Source organism: Oryctolagus cuniculus, chromosome 9, assembly GCF_964237555.1.
Source record: "Oryctolagus cuniculus chromosome 9, mOryCun1.1, whole genome shotgun sequence".
NCBI classification, from domain to species: Eukaryota; Metazoa; Chordata; class Mammalia; order Lagomorpha; family Leporidae; genus Oryctolagus; species Oryctolagus cuniculus.
The window spans coordinates 105,053,545-105,076,058 of NC_091440.1; the positions used below are offsets into that span (position 1 = coordinate 105,053,545).

The following is a 22,514-nucleotide window of genomic DNA, read 5'->3' on the forward strand; positions in this document are numbered from 1 at the left end:
AACTCCCATTTCTCTCCCCCAGAGGCCTGAGCTCTCTCCCAAGAGCCACATATCTCATGAATCCCAAGATCTCCCTCCTCCCAGCCTGAAGCCTCCATCTCGCCTACCAAGCCTACTCCCTTCCAGTATTTTCTAGTCTGGCAGCACCAGTCCCAGAAGCCGAGAATCCCCCTTAGCTGCTCCACCACTGGCCCTCTGCCCCCTCTACAATCAATCATTTGTTCCTGGGAGTTCATCTTTCTAGGATTTCTCCTGACTCCTAATTTTTTCCCCCTAGCTTCAAATGGACTGTTCTTAATTCAGTCCATTATCATCTCTCATCTAGAATATTTCAGACAATTTTGAATTGATTCATAGAAAGATAGAATTAAAAGATAAGTTCATTTTGGTTTTTCTATGCATAAGAGGGGTCTTGGCCGGCACCGTGGCTCAATAGGTTAATCCTCCGCCTGTGGCACCCATACACCAGGCTCTAGTCCCGGTCGGGGCGCCGGAGTCTGTCCCGGTCGCTCCTCTTCCAGGCCAGCTCTCTGTTGTGGCCAGGGAGTGCAGTGGAGGATGGCCCAAGTGCTTGGGCCCTGCACCTGCATGGGAGACCAGGAGAAGCACCTGGCTCCTGGCTTCGGATCAGCACAGTGCGCCAGCCACAGCGCACCGGCTGCAGCGGCCATTGTGGGGATGAACCAATGGAAAAGGAAGACCTTTCTCTCTCTCTCTCTCTCTCTCTCTCTCTCACTGTCCACTCTGCCTGTCAAAATAAATAAATAAATAAATAAAGAGGGGTCTTCAAAAAGTGTGTCGAAAATATGTATTATTAAAAGAAACTATACTTGGCTTTAAAAAAATTTGCACCAAAGTAAATATTTCTTTTAATTCCATGAACTTTCTGAAATACCCTCATACAGTGTGGTCCCATGTCAATTCATTCACCACGCCACAGGCTACCAGAATGATCACCCAGGAATGCAAATTCAAATGCTAATTCCCTGCTTGGAAGTCGCAGGGCATCCTTTAGGCTGAAGTTCAGATTCCTCTACTGTCCATCTGGGTTCCGTCCTGCCCACCTTTCCTGCCTGATTTGGCAACCTCCACACCTGCTATGATACCGTGGTTCTACGGAGCTCCTAGCAGCTGTCCAAAGCTGTCCTGTTCTTTCACAATCCCATGCCTCTCCACAGTGAGCGCCCCTCTTTTAAAATGCTCTCCCTATGCCACCCGCGTCCACTTTGCTCCCTCAAAGCCCAGCTGCCTCTGTGACGCTCGACGTCCCTGTGGGAGCTCGTTCTCCAGCTCCCAAAGCCCGCGGACACTCCTTTGTGGCACAAGTCCCCTCCGGGAGCTGCCTCTCCCATGGGTGCTTCCCCTACCCGAGTGGAAGCTCCTTGAAGGCCAGGACTTGTCTTTTCACCCCTGCACCCCCTAATTCAGTGTGGCACTGGGCTGTATTAAGCACTCAGGGTGTAGTCTGAGCAACTGGATAAATATTCAGCTTGCCTCACCCTGGGAGACCTCCAGGAGGTGGGATGGACCAACGCCAAGAACGGACACACACTTCTTAGAGGCTGCTGGGTGCTTCAGGAAGTCCATGGGAAATGGAAGGAGAGGATAATGTGAATTTCCCACATTGAGTCCCATTGCACAAAGAATGGAAGAACGCGCTGGGCAGCTACTGTGGACTGGATAGTTTGTGTAGGAGGTAGATAGCATATCCTCAGTCTGCAGTCATATTCACAAGCTCAGAGACATCAGGTGACTTTTTTTATTTTCATTTTTTATTTATTTGATAGGTAGAGATATAGACAGTGAGAGAGAGACAGAAAGGTCTTCCTTCCATTGGTTCACCCCCCAAATGACCGCCACAGCCGGCGCTGCGCCTATCTGAAGCCAGGAGCCAGGTGCCTCCTCCTGGTCTCCCATGCGATTGCAGGGCCCAAGCACTTGGGCCATCCTTCACTGCCTTCCTGGGCCACAGCAGAGAGCTGGCCTGGAAGAGGAGCAACCAGGACAGAACCCGGTGCCCCGACCGGGACTAGAACCCAGGTGCCAGCGCCGCAGCAGAGGATTAACCAAGTGAGCCGCGGCACCGGCCCCTGACATCAGGTAACTTGTCCAAGACAACAGCTGGTAAGAGGGCGGGCAGAGTTCAAGACTCTGGGATTTCACAGACGTGGGGCCACTGATCCCACAGCATGTGACCTGGCCCATGTCACCTATAGGGTGCCCCACTGGAATGCAGAGAAAACTGGGCATAAGTCATTACTCATGAGATTTGGAATCCATCAACAACCTTTTCTAGGTCTTAGTGTTCTCATCTGTAAAATGGGTATAGTATCGCCAATCTTACTTCCCTCCCCCAGCTGTGGTGATGTGCAGGCCAGATTCTGTGGCCTTACTTTGAAAGGGAGCAGAAGGTACCTAGAGGACTGCCGTGGAAACATGGCAGACAAATGGATCTCTCAAGAACACAAGGGCTCGCCCCAAAGAGGAGATGTGCCACCCAGTGCCTCCATACAGGGAGCGCTTGCTGGGGAGGCTTCCTGGGTGAGGTGAGTTGGTTCAGTTCTGAAGAACAAGGAGAGGAGAAGAGGAGGGTGAGACTGAAGACAGCAAAGGCAAACCCTGGCACTGGCTGAGAACTGGCGATGTGACAGGAGGTGCCACAGAGCAAGGCTATCTTCCTGGAGGGGAGACCTGAAACCTGGGGTGGGGGGTAATCGGAGAGAAAGAACGGTCTTCCTTGGCATGCACAGAGCCCCCGGCACCCCAGGCTCCCACACAGTGCCCTGCCCTACACATGGCTGTGCTCGTGCCCCTGGAGGGAAGCCCAGACGGGAGCCACGATCCTTACTTGGTGGATGGGAGCCTGCAGAGCATCGGGAAGCTGTGAGCTCGGCCCCTCGGCAACACTGGCCAAGCGCAGCCGGCATCTGAACCCACCAGGTTCTGTTTCTGCTCCTGTTTTCTTTCTAGGTTCACTTTGCTTTTTGTCACATCATGTGGAGGATTCACTCTCGTTCCATGAGTATTAAGTGCTTAAAATGCACCAGGCAGCCAGTGCCGTGGCTCAATAGGCTAATCCTCCGCCTGCAGCTCTGGCACACCGGGTTCTAGCCCTGGTCGGGGTGCCGGATTCTGTCCCGGTTGCCCCTCTTCCAGGCCAGCTCTCTGCTGTGGCCCAGGAAGGCAGCGGAGGATGGCCCAAGTGCTTGGGCCCTGCACCTGCATGGGAGACCAGGAGAAGCACCTGGCTCCTGGCTTCGGATCAGCGTGGCCATTGGAGGATGAACCAACGGTAAAGGAAGACCTTTCTCTCTGTCTCTTCTGCCCGGAGGTAAGGGCTGTACAGGGACCACCTGTGGGGTTGTGCCAGGAGGCTGAGGCCACAAACCAGATGACAGTAGCAGTAACAAGCACACAAGGAGCATACAACAAACTGCAAGATTAAGCATTCCAGGTGTCCTGATAGCATGCGGCGTCAACAGTGCAACGTGGCAGGTGCAGTCAGCACCTGTCGCCTTTTCACAGATGAGCAAACGGAAGCTCCGCGAGGTGAAGCAGCTGACAAAGGTGACGGGCCTGGCGCAACGTGGCCGTCCAGCCCAGCTCTATCCCAGGCGGAGCTGGGAGTTAGCAAACGGTCCAGGGAGTGAGAGGGCCGCAGAGGGTCAGAGCACAGGGCACGCCAGGAGACAGGAGGAGGCTGAGCGCCCACCTCTCCCCAGGGACCCCGGCTCCTCCCAGCCGTGTGGCAGGAGCATCCTGTCGGCCCCACCCCCACCCCTCAGCAACCCTGACCTCCAGCAGGCTGAGGGGGTGCCTCCTCCGGAAGCCCCGACATCCTGCACTCTGCTGAACCCACGACGTGTCAGATGGCCCGTCCCAGCTGCAGCGCCCAGCCGGCCTGAGCTGACAGGCTGGGGCTGGATTACCGGCCCCTCAGCTAGAAATAGCCCTCCGAGAAGTGGGTAGTGGCTACGTGTCCACAGGGAAGCAAGGAGGCGGGGCAACGAGTCCCAGGACCCTGAGATAACATGAGCCCGGATGGTGGGCTAGCCTGGGTCACGGGCTCCATCCAGGGAGATGAGTGGGAGCCAGGATGTGTGTTCCCTGCCGTGGGCTGCGTGACAAACCCCAGGCATCCTGACAGGGCGGGCCAGGCCCTCTAGGACAGCCCTGGGGCACCAATAAGTTCGGGAAGCCTGCGTGGACTAACACACGCACGCACACACGCATGCACTCACACACACATGCACGTGCAGCCCCTGTGCAGTCCAAAGTTTCTCTTATCCCGGCTTTGGAAGTGCGACTGTCATGGCTCTGGTCTGGGACAAAGGACTAGCCTGGGATAATGGGAGGACAGCAGCCTGGCTGAGCACCACAGAACAGTGACCGAAGGTTCAAAGTCAAACAAACACCCCATGCTCACCCTCGAGAGTGTTCCCACTGTACTCAATTCCCCCATCTCCCTGCTCCCTGGCCCTCCACCCCACAGGCTCCCACCCCAGTGGCTTCAGACCAGAGGACACCTTCTTGGAAGCAGGGACATTGCAGCAGGGGACGTGGTGGTGCTGAGATCTCTGCTTTCGGTGCAAGAGGACCTGCCACAGCCCGAGTGTGTGACCTTGGGCACGTCACAAATTGATGCAAGAAAGGTGGTGATTCATAACACCTGTGGAGCTGCTGGGGAAATCAAGTCAGACAGAGAGTGCACACTCGAGAGGCTCCGGAGAGGACTTTTTTTTTTTCTAAGATTCATTATTTTATTTGAAAGGCAGAGTTACAGAGAGAGACAAGGAGACAGAGAAATCTTCCATCCATGGGTTCACTCCCCACATGACTGCAACCAGAGCTGGGCTGGGTGAAGCCAGAAGCTTCCTCTGGGTCTCCCACGTGCATTCAAGCACTTGGGCCATCTTTCATTGCTTTCCCAGGCACATGAACAGGGAGCAGGATCGAAATGGAGCAGCCAGGATTGGAACCAGCGCCCAGAGAGGATGCTGACACTGCGGTTGGTGGTTTTACCTGCTATGCCCCAGTCTGGGGACTTCTAATAGATGGCATGGTGCAGGGTCCAACCCTAGCCTCCCTTACAGAGCACCTGGGGCCTGTCACAGACACGTCTCATGCGGCCCTCCCACCCTGGCCTCCTCCGTGGGGCTCAGCAGGTCTGAGAAAGCCCTCAGCAGGTTGTTCCTGCAGCCGCAGCGGCTGGCATTGACCTTCCAATCTTATCTCAACAGAACCCACATAAACACGATCAAATATTTACATTTTTAAAGTTTGGGTTTATCTGAGAGATGCAGAGAGAGACAGAGAGTGAGCACACTCATGTTCACTCCCTCAAATGCCTGCAACAGCTGGGACTGGGCCTGGGCTGAAGCCAGGAGCTCAATCCAGTTCTCCCACATGGGTGGCAGGAACCCACATTGGCAGGAAGCTAGAGCCAGGAGCCAGAGCCAACAATCAAAGCCAGAGGCCAGTGCTGTGGTGCAGCAGGTTCATGCCCCAGCCTGCGGTGCCAGCATCCCATACGGGCACTGGTTTGAGTCTCAGCTGCTCCACTTCTGATCCACCTCCCTATTAATGCACCTGGGAAAGCATCGGAGGATGGCCCAAGTGCTTGGGCCCCTGCACCCACATGAGAGACCCGGAAGGAGCTCTTGGCTCCTGGTTCCTGGCTTTGGATCAGCTCATCTCTAGAGGGCCATCAAGGTCATTTGGGGAATGAACCATGGATGGAAGCCCTCTCTCTCTGTCTCTACCTCTCTCTGTGACTCTTTCATATAAATGAAATAAATCTCAAAAAAAAAAAAAGAATCGAAGCCAGGCACTCTGATGTGGGATGCAGCTAACTGCACTCACGTGGGATGAGTCTTAACTGCTAGGCTAAATGCCCAGCTCAGAAAATGACTGTTTGTATGTCACATCGGACACTTGGGGGGTCTCCACAGGTGACCAGGTGAGCACATCCACACCACCATGCACCGAGCACCCTTGGGGACCTTCATGGGCTTATAGCTCAGGAAGTTCTACAGACTTGTGCAGGAGGCAGATCTCCTGAACGTTAGCAGGAGACTGGTTAGCACAGCCAGGCAGACAGGACCCAGAGCTGGGCGTTCCAGGAACAGCAGCCACTTCCCACTACCCCCGACGCCAACCCCCACCCGGCAGAATCCTTTTCTTCAACTAAGGATGGAAATGAGATCCCGAGAGGCACTGGCCCAAGGCGGCTTCCTGGGTGTCTGCTTCGCTGTGGGCACAAGGAGTCACTGCCCCTGAGACAGGGCAGGGAAGCTATGGGAGCCAAACCCCCAGCCCCTGGGTCAGCGCTAGGACCAGGGAGGCAGGACAGAGCTCTTTCCACCCCTCAAAGCCATCTCCTCTATCTCCAAAGCACCCCGAATGCCAGGTGGCGTGAATGAGGCCAAAGCCAAGGAAGAGGACCATGGGTTGGTCACCAGCCGGGCTCAGGACACAGAAGCCGAATTCCCTGCACTGAGCAGATGGGGACTGCACGCCCGGGGTCCGAAGCCTTGTGCTCACCCCAATCTCTGCCACTCCACCCAGCCACATGCCCTTGGGGCCACACTGATGCTCTCCGTGGTTCCCAACAGGGCTTGAGATGCTGATTCCCACCAGGAGAGGGTGCGAGGCAGAAGGGACTCCATGGTCCACGCTGCTTGGGGGTACTGGGAGGGGAAGGAAACAGCAGAGAAAGGGAGTGTGTTCAGGTTTCGCAAGTCTGCCAAGTTCTGGGAACTCCAGATGGGGTTCCGATGTGGGCAGGCACCAAGCAGCGACACCCACCACGCACAGGGGATGTAGTAGGAGAGACTCCAGCCAGGCACCGACCTGCAGGAGCAAGAGTGGGGGCAGTGCCTCTCCTTGCAGCCAATTTCTGCCAGGGACAAAGGAGAGAACCATTATGTGAGTATTCTAACCTATTTAAATATAAAGTAAGAGGCTGGCACTGTGGCGGGCTAAGACTGCCTGCGGTGCTGGCATCCCATTTGGCCACCGGTTGGGTTCTAGTCCCGGCTGCTCCTCTTCTGATCCAGCTCTCTGCTATGGCCTGGGAAAGCAGTGGAAGATGGCCCAGGTGCTTGGGTTCCTGCACCTGCGTGGTTGACCCCGAAGAAGCTCCTGGCTCTTGGCTTCAGATCAGCCCAGCTCTGGTCATTGCAGGCATCTGGGGAGTGAACCAGTGGATGGAAGATCTCTGTCTCTCTCTCTTTTTGTAACTCTGCCTCTCAAATAAATAAATAAAATCTTTAAAAAGAAAATAAGATAATAACATGAGAGTGAGTGAGGGTGGAGCAGTCTCTCTTTTTTTAATTGTGATTAGCTGAATTCCACAGTTTACGGCAGGATTCACTCATCTGTTCCATAGTTGTGTGGGTTTTGACAAATGTGTAAGATCATATATCCATCACTACTGTAGCATACACAACTGTTTCACTGCCTTAAAAAACTCCTGTGCTCAAGCTCTTTGGTCTGCGGACTGTTCCTGTACTCACACAATGGACAGTGACTCCTACCCACAAGTGCTGACACAAAATGTATCGATTCTGTGTATCCTGCCCCTAACACCTTGCAGAGCCTGTAACTGTGTTCTCGGATGCCCCAATTAGCTTTTGGTTGAGTGCTCTCACCTGCACCTGCTGTTGACGCACCTGTGGCTTTCCTGCCTTCTCTCTTCAGCATCCTTATGTCAGTCCCTTTACCAGGTCTGTCTCACGTCCTTCAGGATTCTCACACTCAGCACAGCGCGGTGTGCTCGAATTCTGATCCCGAGTGCAGGACAGTTTGCGCCGTGGATAAGCAAGCACTCAGCCATGCATAATCTTATGAAATACTCTCAAACCTTTGCTATCATTGTAAAAACTGTTATGCTCTGTATTAAGTTCAAAGTAGGCAGCAACAGGGCTGGCACTGTGGCATAGTGGGTAATGCCGGCATCCCATATGGGCGTGGGTTCATGTCCTAGCTGCTCCATTTCTGATCTAACTTCCTGCTAATGGCCTAGGAAAAGCAGCAGAAGATGGCCCAGGTGTTTGGGCCCCTGCCACCCACATGGGACATGGGGAAGAAGCTCTTGGCTCCTTGCTTTGGCCTGGCCCAACACTGGACATTGCAACCACCCTAGGGAGCGAACCAGAAGATATAAGATTGAATTCTGATGTCTGCCTGTCTGTTTCTCTCTGTAACTCTGTCTTTCAAATAAATAAATAAATCTTTAAAAAAAAAAAGTGGGAAAGTTCAATGCTACGCATTTGAAAATCAGAGCTTATTTCAAATTAAGTAAGCTGTACTCAGATGCCTACACCCTTCTCGTCAACATTCATCACCCAGTGTCAGCGTCAATATGTATAAGTTAATGAGTGTGGCCGTTCAGGAGCACTGGAAGCTGGAGGAAGCCCTGGCAGGAGTGAAAACCACTCCTTGCTGAGCCATGGCGCAGCAACACAACGTTTTATGGGGGGACTTGGGCCCCTTTCCAGGCCCTAGGTCCCACTCAGCACGAGTTCTAGGCTCCCTCGCCCAAGATGTGGGAGAAGGGGCTGCCTTGAAGACAAGCCCTCCCCTGGGCTTCTATTTTTAGAGTTTTTTTAGGCAAGGTTGCCATGACAAAAATAAGCTGGAAGTTGTCTTTGGGGAGGAGAAAATGGAACATCTCACTTGGAGGGAAAGAAGCGATGCAGAGGAGAGGACTGAGAGGTGGTAAGTGCAGGGAGGGCAGAGACCTGTGGCGACTCGGCCGCCAACACACCCCTCGCAGGGCCAGTGGGTGTGTGTTGGCAGGGGGTGTATGTTAGTTTATTTTACATCGCTGTCACAAAATACCTGAGACTCGTTACTTCATAAAGGAAAGAGTTTAGCTCAAAAATGTGGACGCAGCCTTGGCTTCTGCTTCTGGTGAGGGTCTCAGGCAGTTCCACTCACGTAGGAAAAGCAGAAAAGGGAAGCAGGTGCATGAGAGAGACCGAGAGGAGGTGTCAGGCTTGCTGTGTAACAACCTGCCCACTGGGTAACCCAGCACTCCCAAGAGAAAAGTAGGCATCCCTCTGAAAGGACTGACACTTCTCTAGGGGCTGGCATCATGGGACACAGAGTTAAGTTGCTGCTTGCAACACTGGCATCTCATATCAAGGCCCTGCTGCTCCACTTCCGATCCAGCTCCCTGCTAGTGCGCCTGGGAAAGCAGTGGAAGATGGCCCAGGTCCTTGGGCCCCTGCCACCCACATGGGATACCCAGATGGAATTCCAGGCTCCAGGCTCCTGGCTTCACCCTGGACCAGCTCAGCTATTGTGGCCATCTGGGAAATGAACCAGAAGATGGAAGATTCTCTCTCTCTCTCTCTCTCTCTCTCTCTCTCCTCACTCAAATAAATAATTTAAAAAGAGACAATAGATGTGAACTGTACATCATAGAGCCAGCTCTAAAGACATTTTTTTAATATTTACTTATTTATTTGAAAGAGTTATGGGGGGGCCAGATACAGAAAGACAGCAATCTTCCATCTGCTGGTTCACTCCCCAAAATGGCCACAATAGCCAGGGCTGAGCTAGGCCAAAGCCAGGAGATTGATCCAGGTCTTCCCGTGGGTGGCACGGGCCCAGGCACCTGAGCCATCCTCTGCTGCCTTTTCTAGGCCATTAGCAGGGAGCAAGAATCTGAAGTGGAGCAGCAGAAACATGACCAGGCCCCATATTCGGTGACTTTGCCCACTAGGCCACAACGGCTCCACCCTGTAAAGACTTTCTATAAGGCACCTGTCACAGAACAGGCTTTTATCAACAAATGTGTCTACTGAGTAGATGCACTAAAGCAACAGAGAATCAGACTGGACACGAGGAGGCACGTTTTAACTGTGAACATGATAAAACATGGGAAAAGCATTTTTGGTAGGGCTGGGGCACCTGCCCAGGCAACTTCAAGAATACAAGGAACAACTGTTGCCCTGGTGGATTATATACCCATCTGTCTGGACGCAGGGACACAACAAGGTAGTCCCCAGGAAGGGAGGATGATGGGGAAGTTTCCAGTACAATCGTGAGGAGATAAGGTACAGGGAACAGAGGCCTGCTGTGTCCTGCCATCGGTGGACAGAGCCTTGGACAGAGTCTCAAAGAGAAGAGAAAACTGAACCATCGTGAGACCACCTCCTCTCCTACCTGTGAATTTTTCTCACCCCTGTTGCCACCAACATTGTTCATCTTAGTCTAATGACAGTCAGGCCTGTGTTATTTTCTGAATATTGGTGTCAAGTCTTCACAGTGAGAGAACCTGAGGATACTTCAAAAAGTTCATAGAAAATTGAATCCAAAGATAACTGACCTTGGTGCAAAGCAATTTCAAAATCATAACTACAAGGGGTTGTCTAAAAGTTCACAGAAAATGCATACTGTGAAAAAATTACACCAAAATGAATACACTTTTGTGTCTTTATTTATTTATTGCCATTTATTTGAAGGGAAGAACTACAGAGAGACAGAGGCAGAGAAAGAAAGAGATCTTCTATCATTTGGTTCACTCCCCCAAATACCCATGACAGCCAGGGCTGGGCCAGGAGCCAGAAACTCCAGCCAGGTCTCCCACATGGCTGGCAGGGACCCAAGAACTTGAGCCATCATCTGCTCTCCCTCAGAGTGTGCATTGGCAGGAAGCTAGAGTCAGGAGTGGAGCTAGGACTCGAACCCAGGCCCTCCAGCATGGGAAGTGGGTGTGCCCTGCTGTGCCACAACACCCACCCTGATGTCTTTTCATTTCATTTGCCACCAACACTTTGCAGTATCTCTGTATGATTCCAGTGAGATAATCCTTTCTCACAGAGGAGTCTGAGAAAAATACATCAGGACATGGAGGACCATGGGAAAATAGATACCTAGAGTGCCCAGTCCTGTGTGGGGACAGAGTCCACGGACATAAGCACAAGGACTGGCCCAGAGGCCTCCACGCAGCTCCCAGGGCAAATTCTCCTGGCTCCAGATCAGGTGCTCCACCTGCCATGGGCCCAGCCTCCGACGCAGATCCAAGTAGTTGCCTGGGAACCATGGATGGTGACATCCAAAAAGCCTCCTTCCTGCGTCTCCTGCTCCCACCTGGTGTCTGTCTCACTTTTGGCTCCCAAGGTCAGCTAGTTCCCGACCCTACGATCGGAACTGTGATAGAGGAGTGCCCTCTAGGTGCCAAGGCCAGGAACCGACCTGCCTCCCCCTTCTCACCTCCCCAAAGCCTCTGAGAAGACCACGGCCCAGGCTCCGGGAAAGGCTGCTTATAGGCAGTGGGTGCTGGTTGGTATTCAGCCCTAAACTCCCCAGAAAGGCCCACCTGCATCCTAACCAGCACTTCAGCTGGAAATTACAGAATGGCATGGGAAACTGGGCCGGCCCCTGAGGGTGGCCCTGGCTCTGTGTACTAATTCCAGGGCATGATTGGCAGCCAGAGTCTGCTTGTGATAGGTACTTGGGTATCAGTACCACCCAGGGTGGCTGATTAGAACCTCCCAGGTGGCTCTGAGGAAAGCATGGGTGGTGGCCTTTGCCCCTACAGATTCTGTAGCGTCTGAGATCAGCCTTGGGGGGCGTTAGTGCATCAGAGCTCTGGTTGGGAACCCACTGGTCATGAGTCCAGGCAGGTGCTGGACATTTCTGTGCATGGTAACCAAATCCTCACCTCTGCTCTCAAGTTTTCCATCCGTCCAGTGGGAAGAATTATCCCGAGTCCGCACCTTCCTTCACTCTGCCAAGTAGGGAACACCTGTGTGATGGCATGTGCTTCCCACGATGAATCCTTTTATCTGTTGCCCCTATCAGATGTGAGCTCCTTGAGGCCGAAATCCCATCTTCCCTCTCCTGTGTTGACCACACTGTTGAGTTTGATGCCTGCACGTGGAATACTTTCAGTAAATACGAGGTTGGAAGAGCAACTGTCCCCTGGGGTGTGTGATTTCCTGGCATGTAGCTTGCTCTGCCTCGGCTGTATGGGCTTGGACCATTCCCCCAGCATCAGATACAGCCTCCCAGAGGGCACACCTGTGAGCAGCCACCAGCAGTCCACCCACCATGGACCCTAACTGCAGACTTCCTGTCCCGCGGCTCTGCTCCTGGGCCCCTGCCTGTGCTGTGAACCCCTGGCATCCAGCAGCCTTCCAATCTCCTAGGACTTGGTCTCCCTACCTGGGAGAGACCAGAGGACCAGTCGGGTGGCCCCCAGACAATGCACCCGAGAGAAGCCGAGAAATCGACCCTCGGCACTTCTTGCTCTGAAATCTTCCCAAGGTGGCAACTGTGTCCCTTGTCCCCCTGCTGCCAGCTCGCGTGTCTTTACGAGGTGGGGACCTCAGAGGGTGCCATTAGCTGCCTGGTGGTGTCACATTAGCTCTGTGTCCCTCCAGAGAGCCACCTACTGCTGCACACAGAGAGAGCGCCGGAAGCACACTTGCTGACTGGAGTGACAAGGACTGGGAGACGAAGTGGGAGATGGAAAGCGTCCATCCGCAGACTGCACAACTGCGGCTGGATGTTTTCGGAACCGCTGGCTGCCTTCACATTTCCTGGTGGAAGTGGGGCAGGTCAACAGACAGCCAGAGTCACAGATAACTTTTGCCCACACATCATTCACTTTTTAGAGTGCTGGCTTGAAACTGTGTGTGTGTGTGTGTGTGTGTGTGTGTAGCCAACGTGCCTTCCGTGACCCTCAGGAGTCACTCCAGTTTCTCTGAATGGGCTGATTACAACACAGAGGATGTGGACGCTGGGGTTTTTCCTGTTTGATGTCACACTGCTACCCTTTAAAAGTCTAGGGGGCAAAAGGAGGGAATGCAGCCGAGGCTCCTCACGTCCCTCTCTGCTACTTGCAAGACTCAGCCCAGAGGGGAGTCTCAGGTTTCAATCTCAGCATCTGCCATTCGGAGAGAGAGGCGCGATGTTAGGGGCCCGGCTCCTCCGGCTCTTGGTCTGTGCCCTGGGCAGTGTGTGCAGCTGGTGTGTGGTCCGAGCCTACCCTGACACCTCCCCACTGCTCAGCTCCAGCTGGGCTGGCCTGACCCACCTGTACACGGCCACCGCCAGAAACAGCTACCACCTGCAGATCCACAAGGACGGCCAAGTGGATGGCACACCTCATCAGACCATCTACAGTGAGTAGGGGCTTCTGGCTGGGAAGAACGGGGACCTCCCCTGTTGTCCACTATGGAGAGTTGGGAGAGGGCTTGGGTTAGACCAGAGTGCTAATCCAGCCACCGAATGTGTTGCCCAGGAACCGTTTCATGGTGTGTGTGTGTGTGTGTGTGTGTGTGTGTGTGTGTGTTATCCTTAGGAGAAGAGTCTGCTCTCTCCCTAATCAGTACTTACTGATTTCTCTCAACATGAATACTTTGTCTTAGCTAAAACCCCTCTTCCCACAATGAGAGCCCACTTTCCCTTTGCCTTGGCCAAGGAGTCAAAAAAAAAAAAAGTATGGAAAAGAAATGCAAGGAGTCTAGGAAGAAGAGAAGATAGATAGATGAACACAGGATGCTTTTTTGGACTTGCTAAATAGGGAGATTATAAAGAAGATTGCTTATCACATCAAGAAGCTGCTTCCAACTCCTAGCTTCTAATATTCTGACCTCATAATTGTTCTTCGGAAGAACAGATGGAAGGCAGAGTGCCCAGGTGTTGTATCTCGGTGAGTCCGACCGAGAGCACTTCCTTCCATGTCCTCATCTATCCATGCATCCATTCGCCCAACAGGGTTACTCATGTTCTGCAGGAGTCCAGGGTGAGCTGGTGACTATTCTCTGGGGAGCTCACATCTGTCCTAGCAGTGTCAAGTTGAGCTAACTGGGAACTCACTGGACACATGAGAACACTGCAAAGTTTCCAAAGACTAGGTTTGTGGGATGCTGGATCACAGTCCACAGCAGTCCATCAGTTAGCAATGACCCAAAGGAGAGCTCCTTCACTGTAAAAGGGAGAATGGAGTAGAGGGCATGTGTGTCTTGACGGGTCTTCTGTTTTAGGAGGACATGTTAAATTACTCTGAGGACACAGAAAAATGAAAATTGACTCAAAATAGTTCAGGTCAAAGGAATGAAGGAATAATCCTGATCTCTAACTGAAAAACTTCTCATAGGAATTATGGGTTCTCTTTTATTGTTGGACTAGAGTAAGGAATTATCTTGCTGTGACCCTGCTGTGTGCAAAGCATTTGTTCTGCTAGGAATCAATGCTTTTTAAGCCTGGTAGCATAATGCATGCACACACAGAGTCAACCTTGGAAACCTCAAAGGCTCACTGGGTACTGACAGGCAGTGAAGGGATGGGGAGTTCTCTCCAAATTCCAAGCAGGTTCCAGAAGCAAAGGAGATATAGCAGTATTCAGAGTCACTATTCTTGAAGCTGAGTTTGATCTAACAGCATATATTTGAACTAAATCTGGATCTACTTGATGTGACCACAGTCCTGCTCCTGGTAGTCAGTGGGTATTTAGTAGGACCCACGATATGTCTGGAATGATACAGAGAGGGAAGACAGAGCTCTTCAACAGCCTCCAGTCTGCCATCCCTTCTGCCTGCCAGTGCCTTCTCGAACTTCTAGGCAACACAGGTTTGCACCTCTCAGGGGAAGCCACCTCGGCCTCCTCTGCAAAGCTGTCTGTGATCTGAGCCCAGCGTTGTGGTGCAATGGGTTTAGCCACTGCCTGCAATGCTGGCATCACATGAGTTCCAGTTCTAGTCCTGGCTGTTCCACTTCTGATCCAGCTCCCTACCAATGCACCTGGAAAGCCAGCAGATGATAGCTCAAGTGCTTGGACCCCTGCCACCCATGTGGGAGACCCAGAAGGAGTTCCAGGCTCCTGGCTTCAGTCCGGCCCAGATCTGGATGTTGCAGCCATTTGGGGAGTGAATTAGTGGATGGAAGATCTCTCTCTCTCTTTCTCTCTCTTCCCTTCCCCCATAACTCTGCCTTTCAAACAAATAAATAAATCATAAAAAGGCTACATGTGATTTAAAATGCATGAGAATAGATGATGACACATTATTCTGACTCCCATAGAAAGAAAGGGTAGAGAACAGCTAAGGAATATTTGTTTGTTTGTTTTTTAAATTTATTTATTTGAAAGTCATAGTTACAAAGAGAGAGGAAGAGACAGAGAAAAGAGAGATCTTCCATCTGCTGGTTCACTCTCCAGTTGGCCGCAACAGCTGGGGTTGGGACAGGCCAAAGCCAGGAGTCAGGAGCTTCTTACCAGTCTCCCATGCAGGTGTAGGGGCCTAAGCAGTGCTTTCCCAGGCCATAAGCAGAGAGCTGGATCAGAAGAGGAACAGGGCTGCTGTTATGGTATATGATGCTGGTTCAAGTCCCGGTAGCTCCACTTCTGATCCAGCTCTCTGCTATAGCCTGGGAAAGCAGTAGAAAATGGCCCCAGTGTTTGGGCCCCTGCACCCATGTAGGAGACCTGGAAGAAGCTCCTGGCTTCGTATTGGCGTAGCTCTGGCCATTGTGGCCATCTGGGGAGTGAACCAATGGATGGAAGACCTCTCTCTCTCTCTCTCTCTCTCTCTCTCTCTCTCTCTGCCTCTGCCTCTGCCTCTGCCTCTCTGTAACTCTGCCTTTCAAGCAAATAAATAAATCTTTAAAAAAAAAAAAAAAGAGTAGCCAGAACACGAACCAGCATCCATATGTGATGTTGGCTTCCCAGGTGGAGGCTTAACCTGCTAAGCCACACCACCAACCCCCTACTGGGATTCAGATGGACAGCATTTGGCAGCTTCGTGGGTTTCCCAGGCAGCCGCTATGCCCCTAGACTCAGTACAGGTAATCTTTGCCCTGACATGGCTGTGACCTTTGAGCTTGGAACCAGTCTCCACGGAGGCAGAGGGCGAAGGGGTCAGACTTAAAGCTACTGTCAATTATGTATGGTGTAGGAAGCATGAATGGGTTTCGGGCCCTGGCTGGAGACCAGCCTTTGAGAGGAGACACTGAAAGACCACAAGGGGTTGCCCATGGAATGGGAACTACCACATGAGAAAGGACCAAGGACAGTCAGGAAGACCCAAGAAAAATGTTCCATCCAGCCTTGATAGCCATTCAACGTGGAAAGATAAGGCCTCTGCTCCCCTGTAGCTCACTGCCAAGGAGCTAAAGACTAGGTATTGACTAGTTAGAGCCCAATGGGTAGGGCTCCTGCTTAACATTAGCAGAGAAGGGAGAGAGAGACTTACTCAAATACAGTTCTGGACACGTGATGAGTGCTGTGGAACGCATTAGACTATTACACCGCTGGCTGGGTGGAGAACCGGACTCTACCTCCAGGCTGCACCCTTGACAGAGATCTCAGCACAGCCTTAAAATTACAAACGCAGAAGGCTTGGAAGAACATGACCACTACCACTGACAGGAAGAGGCATTAGCCAGGCAACAGGGGAGACAGAGAGGGTACAGGTGCAGAGAGAGAAACAGGTGTACAGCACAGGTGAGAGAATGCTGTGAGTTCAGAGTGCCCCACACAGCAGGAGGTGGGTGTGGCAGTGAGTGGGTGTGTGTGAGATTGAGACAGAGAGAGAAGTGGAGAGAGAGCATTGAGTGACGCCATCATCAATCTTTGACACCAACACAGGAAGGTTTTGTGAGGGTGCAAGTACCTGAAGGTGGGAATTGGAGGTGCAAACAGTCTCTGACCAGGACGCTCCTCTCCATAGGTGCCCTGATGATCAGATCGGAGGATGCTGGCTTCGTGGTGATAACAGGTGTCATGAGCAGGAGGTACCTCTGTATGGATTTCAGAGGCAACATTTTTGGATCGGTGAGTGTGTGTGAGTGTGTGTGTGTGTGTGTGTGTGTGTGTGCGGGGAGGCAGCGGTTATGGATCTGCATTTTCCAATAGTTATCTATTTCGGGAAAACAGAAAACATGGACTTTTCTGGCTTGAAGCTTCCTTTTGCGGGTGCCTTGCTCATCTGTTCTCAGCGAACACTTTTTTGTCTGATCTGAAATGTTCACATTTATACAACTGGGGTTTGAACCGCAGTCTGTCTGGCCCCAGAACCCAGCCACTCGGTCCCTTGTCTGCACTGCCCATGGGTGCCCATTCTTGTATCTAGCACAGACCCCTGTGTATAGTTGTAGGTCTTAGAGATATGTGAAAGCATGCCATAAAGCACATTAGAACGGGCAAGAAGCTAATGGTGTCTGCTTGGACCTGTTGCAAGCTGCTACCTTAACCAGTCCCCTCACTTTCCCAAACTTCAGCTTTTTCACTCAGAAAAAAAAATGTGGTGGAGTGGCCCACATGATTAGGGAGCACCTCTGTCACAAGTCTGATCGCTGGTCATTCAGATTGGCAAGCAAGAGGTTCCTCAAAGTAAAGCCGGCTGGCACGTCCCAGTGGATTTTGAGATAGTGAAACAGTGGAACTGCTTATTTCAGGATTCTCTTTACCACCAGGCATACTCAGAGAGACGGCGCAAAATGGGGATTTTCTGTTTGGGTACCTGCTAAGTCCCAGTTCCTACAATATTATGTAGCCAGAGTGGATCTACATTTATTTATTTACTTACTTACTTATATTTAAGAGAGAGAGCACACACAAGTGTTACCATCCATTGGTTCCCTCACCAAATGCCTTCAGTAGCCCTTAGCCAGGAGCTGAGAGCTCATTTGGGGTCTCCTGTGTGGGTGGCCGGGACCCAATGACTTGAGCCGTCACCACTGCCTGCCAGGGTGTGCATTAGCAGGAGGCTGGAGTCAGGAGCCAGAGCCGGGCACTCCGATATGCGATGTGGGATGTGGGATGTGGGATGTGGGATGTGTCCGATCCTAACTGCCTGCCCGGAAGGACACTCTTTATCTGTGGAACATCAGAACATCTAGACGAGCACAGCTCCTAACTGTAAAACATTTACTGTGTGGAGTTTGAAAGTTAAATGAAATACACGTAAAGGCCTTCATAGGCACTCAGTAAGCCTCACTCAGTACTAGATGCGGAGTGAGTACTGGAGCCCAGCCAGCTCTCAGTAAAGTTCTTGCCATTGATCTCCAAGCCACATGCTCTCTCTGATGTCACTACTCTCACTCACTTTTGATTGTGCAAACCCCATCCAGGCAAGGACGCAAGCCCATCAGCTTCCAGCCAGGAGAGGATTCAAAAAGGTAGAGAGTAGGGGAGGAGGAGGTGACGTGTAACAGCCCTGGCTCCAAACCCTGAATGCAGCCATTGGTGTCAGCTCTCTCTGGGGTGCTGCCCAGCCCAGGTATCAAAGCCATGAGCTGTGCACCCTAGCGGCGGCCACTCCCTGGAAGTTGGGACTATATTCAGTGCTTGGGCAACCTAGAAGGCATCTGTCACCATCACTGTCCCCGAGAGGGGACCCAGGAGGTTAAACAGTGCTACTTAATGGTGTGTGGACTAAGTCAACAAGTCAAAGCTGGACACAAGAGAGCCTTCTGGGCCTTTGGGCCGGTTGGCACACAGCCTAAGGCCCCAGTGTGTGTGTGTGGGGGTAGGGTCTGGGGTCCCAGGCCCACATCCCCAGCCTTCACACACTTCCCTCTTGCCTCTCCAGCATTACTTCGACCCCCAGAACTGCAGGTTCAGACACAGGACGCTGGAAAACGGGTACGACGTCTACCACTCTCCGGAGCATCACTTCCTGGTCAGCCTGGGCCGGGCCAAGAGGCCCTTCCTGCCAGGCATGAACCCGCCACCCTATTCCCAGTTCCTGTCCCGGAGGAACGAGATCCCCCTGATCCACTTCAACACGCCGAGGCCGCGAAGGCACACCCGGAGCGCCGAGGACGCCTGGGAGCAGGACCCGCTGAACGTGCTGAAGCCCAGGTTCCGGCTGACCCCGGCCCCAGCCTCCTGCTCACAGGAGGCCCCAAGTGCTGAAGACAATGGCCTGGTGGCCAGCGACCCCTTCGGAGTGCTCCGGGGCAATAGGGTGAACATGCACGGGGACAGGATGGGCCCGGAAAGGTGCCACCATTTCCCCAAGTTCATCTAGGGATGCCAAGGGAGCCTCATTAACTCTCCTTTAGCAAACTAAACTCTGTATAGGGACCAGCTCCCTCCCTTGCCCCTCGATGGATGGGGAAGGTGGTGTGGAATCAGCTGCTGCTCTCCAGTCCTTTCTCCGAGAGTCGTCTCACCACCTTCCTCACCCCTATAACCCTACCTTTCTGAATGAGCAACCCCAACAGGTAAATGAGAAACAGGGACTCCTTCCTCCCCATTCCCTGTCCCCCTTCTATATCTCTTCCATCTCTTCCCTCGGCCTCTCTTCTTACTCAGTTTGGCATTAAGGTAAAGCAATAGCTTGGCGAGCTCAGTAACGCGCAAGGTGCAGGGCGGGAGAGAATTCCGGCAGCTTCTCCATGGATCTGAGGGTATGTGTTCCTGCCCTGATCCTGTTGGCATTTGGGTCTGCAGGACTTGCTGCTAACAGCTGGATTGGGCAAGCTGATGAAAACACGGGTCTCCAGCCTTTGTTCTTCCTCAGGCATCTCTGGAGAAGAACTGTGGGAAAAGGCAGCATCTAGGGTGCCTGGTGTCCAAAACCTCGCCGGGGAACTCAGCTTCCCTGCCGGGAGAGAGGCACCCTTTACCCCTCTCTCTCCCTCTGTGCAGCCAGAGCCAGAAAGCAAGAAATGACCCTGCTCCCAACAGGCTTGGGAGATCGCCTCACCTCTGGGCCCCATCTTTGCCCTTAGTGAATCTGGCCCAAGGACCAGCTTTCGTACAGGGTCATGAAAATCTAGATTGGTGTTACAAAATGGAAAAGGCATTCAAACTCTCCCAAGAGGCACTTTGTTAAGCCTCTCCTTCCAGACTCAATAATCATCCATCCTGGATGAATTACAAAAAATGGGACTGGGGCAGAGGCCTTGAGACGCTCGGGCTGCTCTGGGGTAGGCCGTCTGTGGACCAAAGGATCGTGTCCCTTTTCCTAAGTGAAGTGGCATTGAGGGCTCATGGGTAGCGGGGAGAAGTCCAATAACCAGGGGACTAAATTGTAGGAATTAGGAAACGATCTTGACCATGATTTCGTTCGTGCTGTGGAATAGCAGCTATTGGATTACTTTAAACACTGCTAGGCAGACACACCTGGGTCTCAATCCACTTGGAAATTTTGCGGGCATTAACTGAAGACAGCTTCCTGTCCCAGGAGCCTCAGTGTTGTACTGAGCAGAACAAAGCCTCAAGTAGGGATGCCCAAGAGCTGGGATTGACGTTGGCCCTACAAGGGGGCCTTATTTTCCTACCTCCATTTTAGCACCCACCTAAACTACAGAATACACCTGAAACACAGATCCCAACAACAGCTTCGTGCCAGTCACCACTGTCTGTAACTGCCACCATATAGGCCAACAGAGCCCTTGTCTACTCGCATTGGACAACTGCTTTTTTCCTGATAGTTTTTAGCTGAACTTGAAGGGCCAGTTCCTCTCCTGAAACACTAAAGCTGTGTATCATAGTATATAGCCATGCCTAGCAAATACTTCAATAGTGTTCATTTCCTGTTGGGGATACTATCCTGGATGCTAGCTGGTAGAGGCTCCCCATACTGACAACTAGGTGGAAAGAATCCCAAAAGGACTCGGTAGAAAAATGATTGCAATCCTACAACCTCAACACCACCATGAGGGGTTCTTCTGGGCAGAGCCAAGGTGGCCCCTATCACTTCTTTGATGTCCCTTAGCGTGTGGCAATATTTATTTATTTATTTGGAAGAATGTTGCCTGTCACTCCGTATTTATATATATTTATGAAAATGTAACCCTACTTTTTTTCTTCTGTTTAAGAGAAAAATAAAACTCATCTCAGCTTCTCATAGTGTCTGCTTTTCTGTATTACTCATGAAAGCATGTCGGGGCAAGGGGATAAAAAGGATGGTGGGGGTGGGGCAGGGCTGTGGCATAATGGGTAAAGCAGCTGCCTGCAGTTCCGGCATCCTACATGGGTGCTGGTTCAAGTCCCGGCTGCTCTGCTTCTGATCCAGCTCTCTGCTATGGCCTGAGAAAGCAGTAGAAGATGGTCCAAGTGCTTGGGCCCCAGTACCCATATGAGAGACTGCAAAGAAGCTCCTGGCTTCAGATTGGCGCAGCTCTGGCTGTTGCAGCCAATTAGGGAATGAACCAGCGGGTGGAAGACCGACCTTTCTCTCTCTCTCTCTCTCTCTTTCTCTCTCTCTCTCTCTCCCTCCCCCACTCTCCTTCTCTCTGTGTAACTCTTTCAAGTAAATAAATAATCTTAAAAAAAAAAAAAAGAAAGAAAAGAAAGAGGAAAGAAAAAAAAGAAACTGACTTGTTTCGGAAGTTTAAAAAAAATTTTTTAAAGGGATGGTGGGAGTGGAGCATTGGGGAAATCCAGAGAAACCAAAATTGGCATCGGAATTTTTAAATATTCAGATTTTTTCCCATGTATAAGCACACTAAGAAAACAAGTTTTATTAATCCAGATAGAATTATTGAAAACAAGGAAATTTTACCAGTATTAGACTTTTGATCATTCTGTCCCTAAAGTAATTTCTTTAAAGAGAGAAATCATCTTTATTTGAAAAATGCACACTGATACAACCACAGCAGTGTCTCGTAAACTTAAGACATCAGCTGAGTTGCTGCCCTGTGAGACCTGGTAGGATATCACCCAGTTCAGGAGTCTGCGCACCCTGTCCTTCCAAGGCCGGGGTTCTCAGAGCTCTCTCTTTGGTCTCCATCAGACTAGCAAAACACAGGATGCAAAGACGCTCCTGACACACTGACACGGAATTCACAGCCCTTCAAGCCATAGTTGGCTTTTCATGACCTGGTCTTAGCTATCAACTCCTCCCTTTTAATAATTAATGTAAAAGTACATAGTGGGGCGGGCACCGCGGCTCACTAGGCTAATCCTCCACCTAGCGGCTCCGGCACACCGGGTTCTAGTCCCAGTTGGGGTGCCGGATTCTGTCCTGGTTGCCCCTCTTCCAGGCCAGCTCTCTGCTGTGGCCAGGGAGTGCAGTGGAGGATGGCCCAAGTGCTTGGGCCCTGCACCCCATGGGAGACCAGGAGAAGCACCTGGCTCTTGCCTTCAGATCAGCGCGGTGCACCGGCCGTGGCGGCCATTGGAGGGTGAACCAACGGCAAAGGAAGACCTTTCTCTCTGTCTCTCTCTCACTGTCCACTCTGCCTGTAAAAAAAAAAAAAAAAAAGAAGTAGTACATAGTGGTTCACCACTTTGGTATTCAAACCACCTTCTGACCAAGTCTCCCAAGGGAATTTTCTTCTTAAGTCTCCCTTGAGACTTGCTGACGCTCTCCATTCTAAGGGCACAGGAGCACCATCCCCAGTAGACGCTGAAACGCTGTACTTCTTTGATCACACAAAACAGAGTTTTCAAAGGCTGGTTGATGTTCCTTCCGGAGTTCTCTCAAGGGATGGGCATTTGGCATAGTGGTTATTGGATGCCTGCATCCCATATCAAAGTGCCTGGCTCTACTCCTGATTCCAGGTTCGTGTTAATGCAAGTACTTGGCAAGGTTCCTGAA

General features: G+C 51.8%; 1 protein-coding gene across 1 annotated transcript; it reads left to right on the top strand.

The window, feature by feature from the left end:
• Nucleotides 1-10,443: 10,443 nt before the first annotated feature.
• FGF23 (fibroblast growth factor 23) lies at nt 10,444-20,816 on the top strand. The gene is made up of 3 exons (XM_002712826.5): nt 10,444-13,142; nt 16,689-16,792; nt 18,552-20,816. The coding sequence occupies exons 1-3, from the start codon at nt 12,749-12,751 to the stop codon at nt 18,990-18,992; spliced, it is 939 nt and encodes a 312-aa protein (XP_002712872.2). The 5' UTR covers nt 10,444-12,748; the 3' UTR covers nt 18,993-20,816.
• The last annotated feature ends 1,698 nt before the right edge of the window (nt 20,817-22,514 follow it).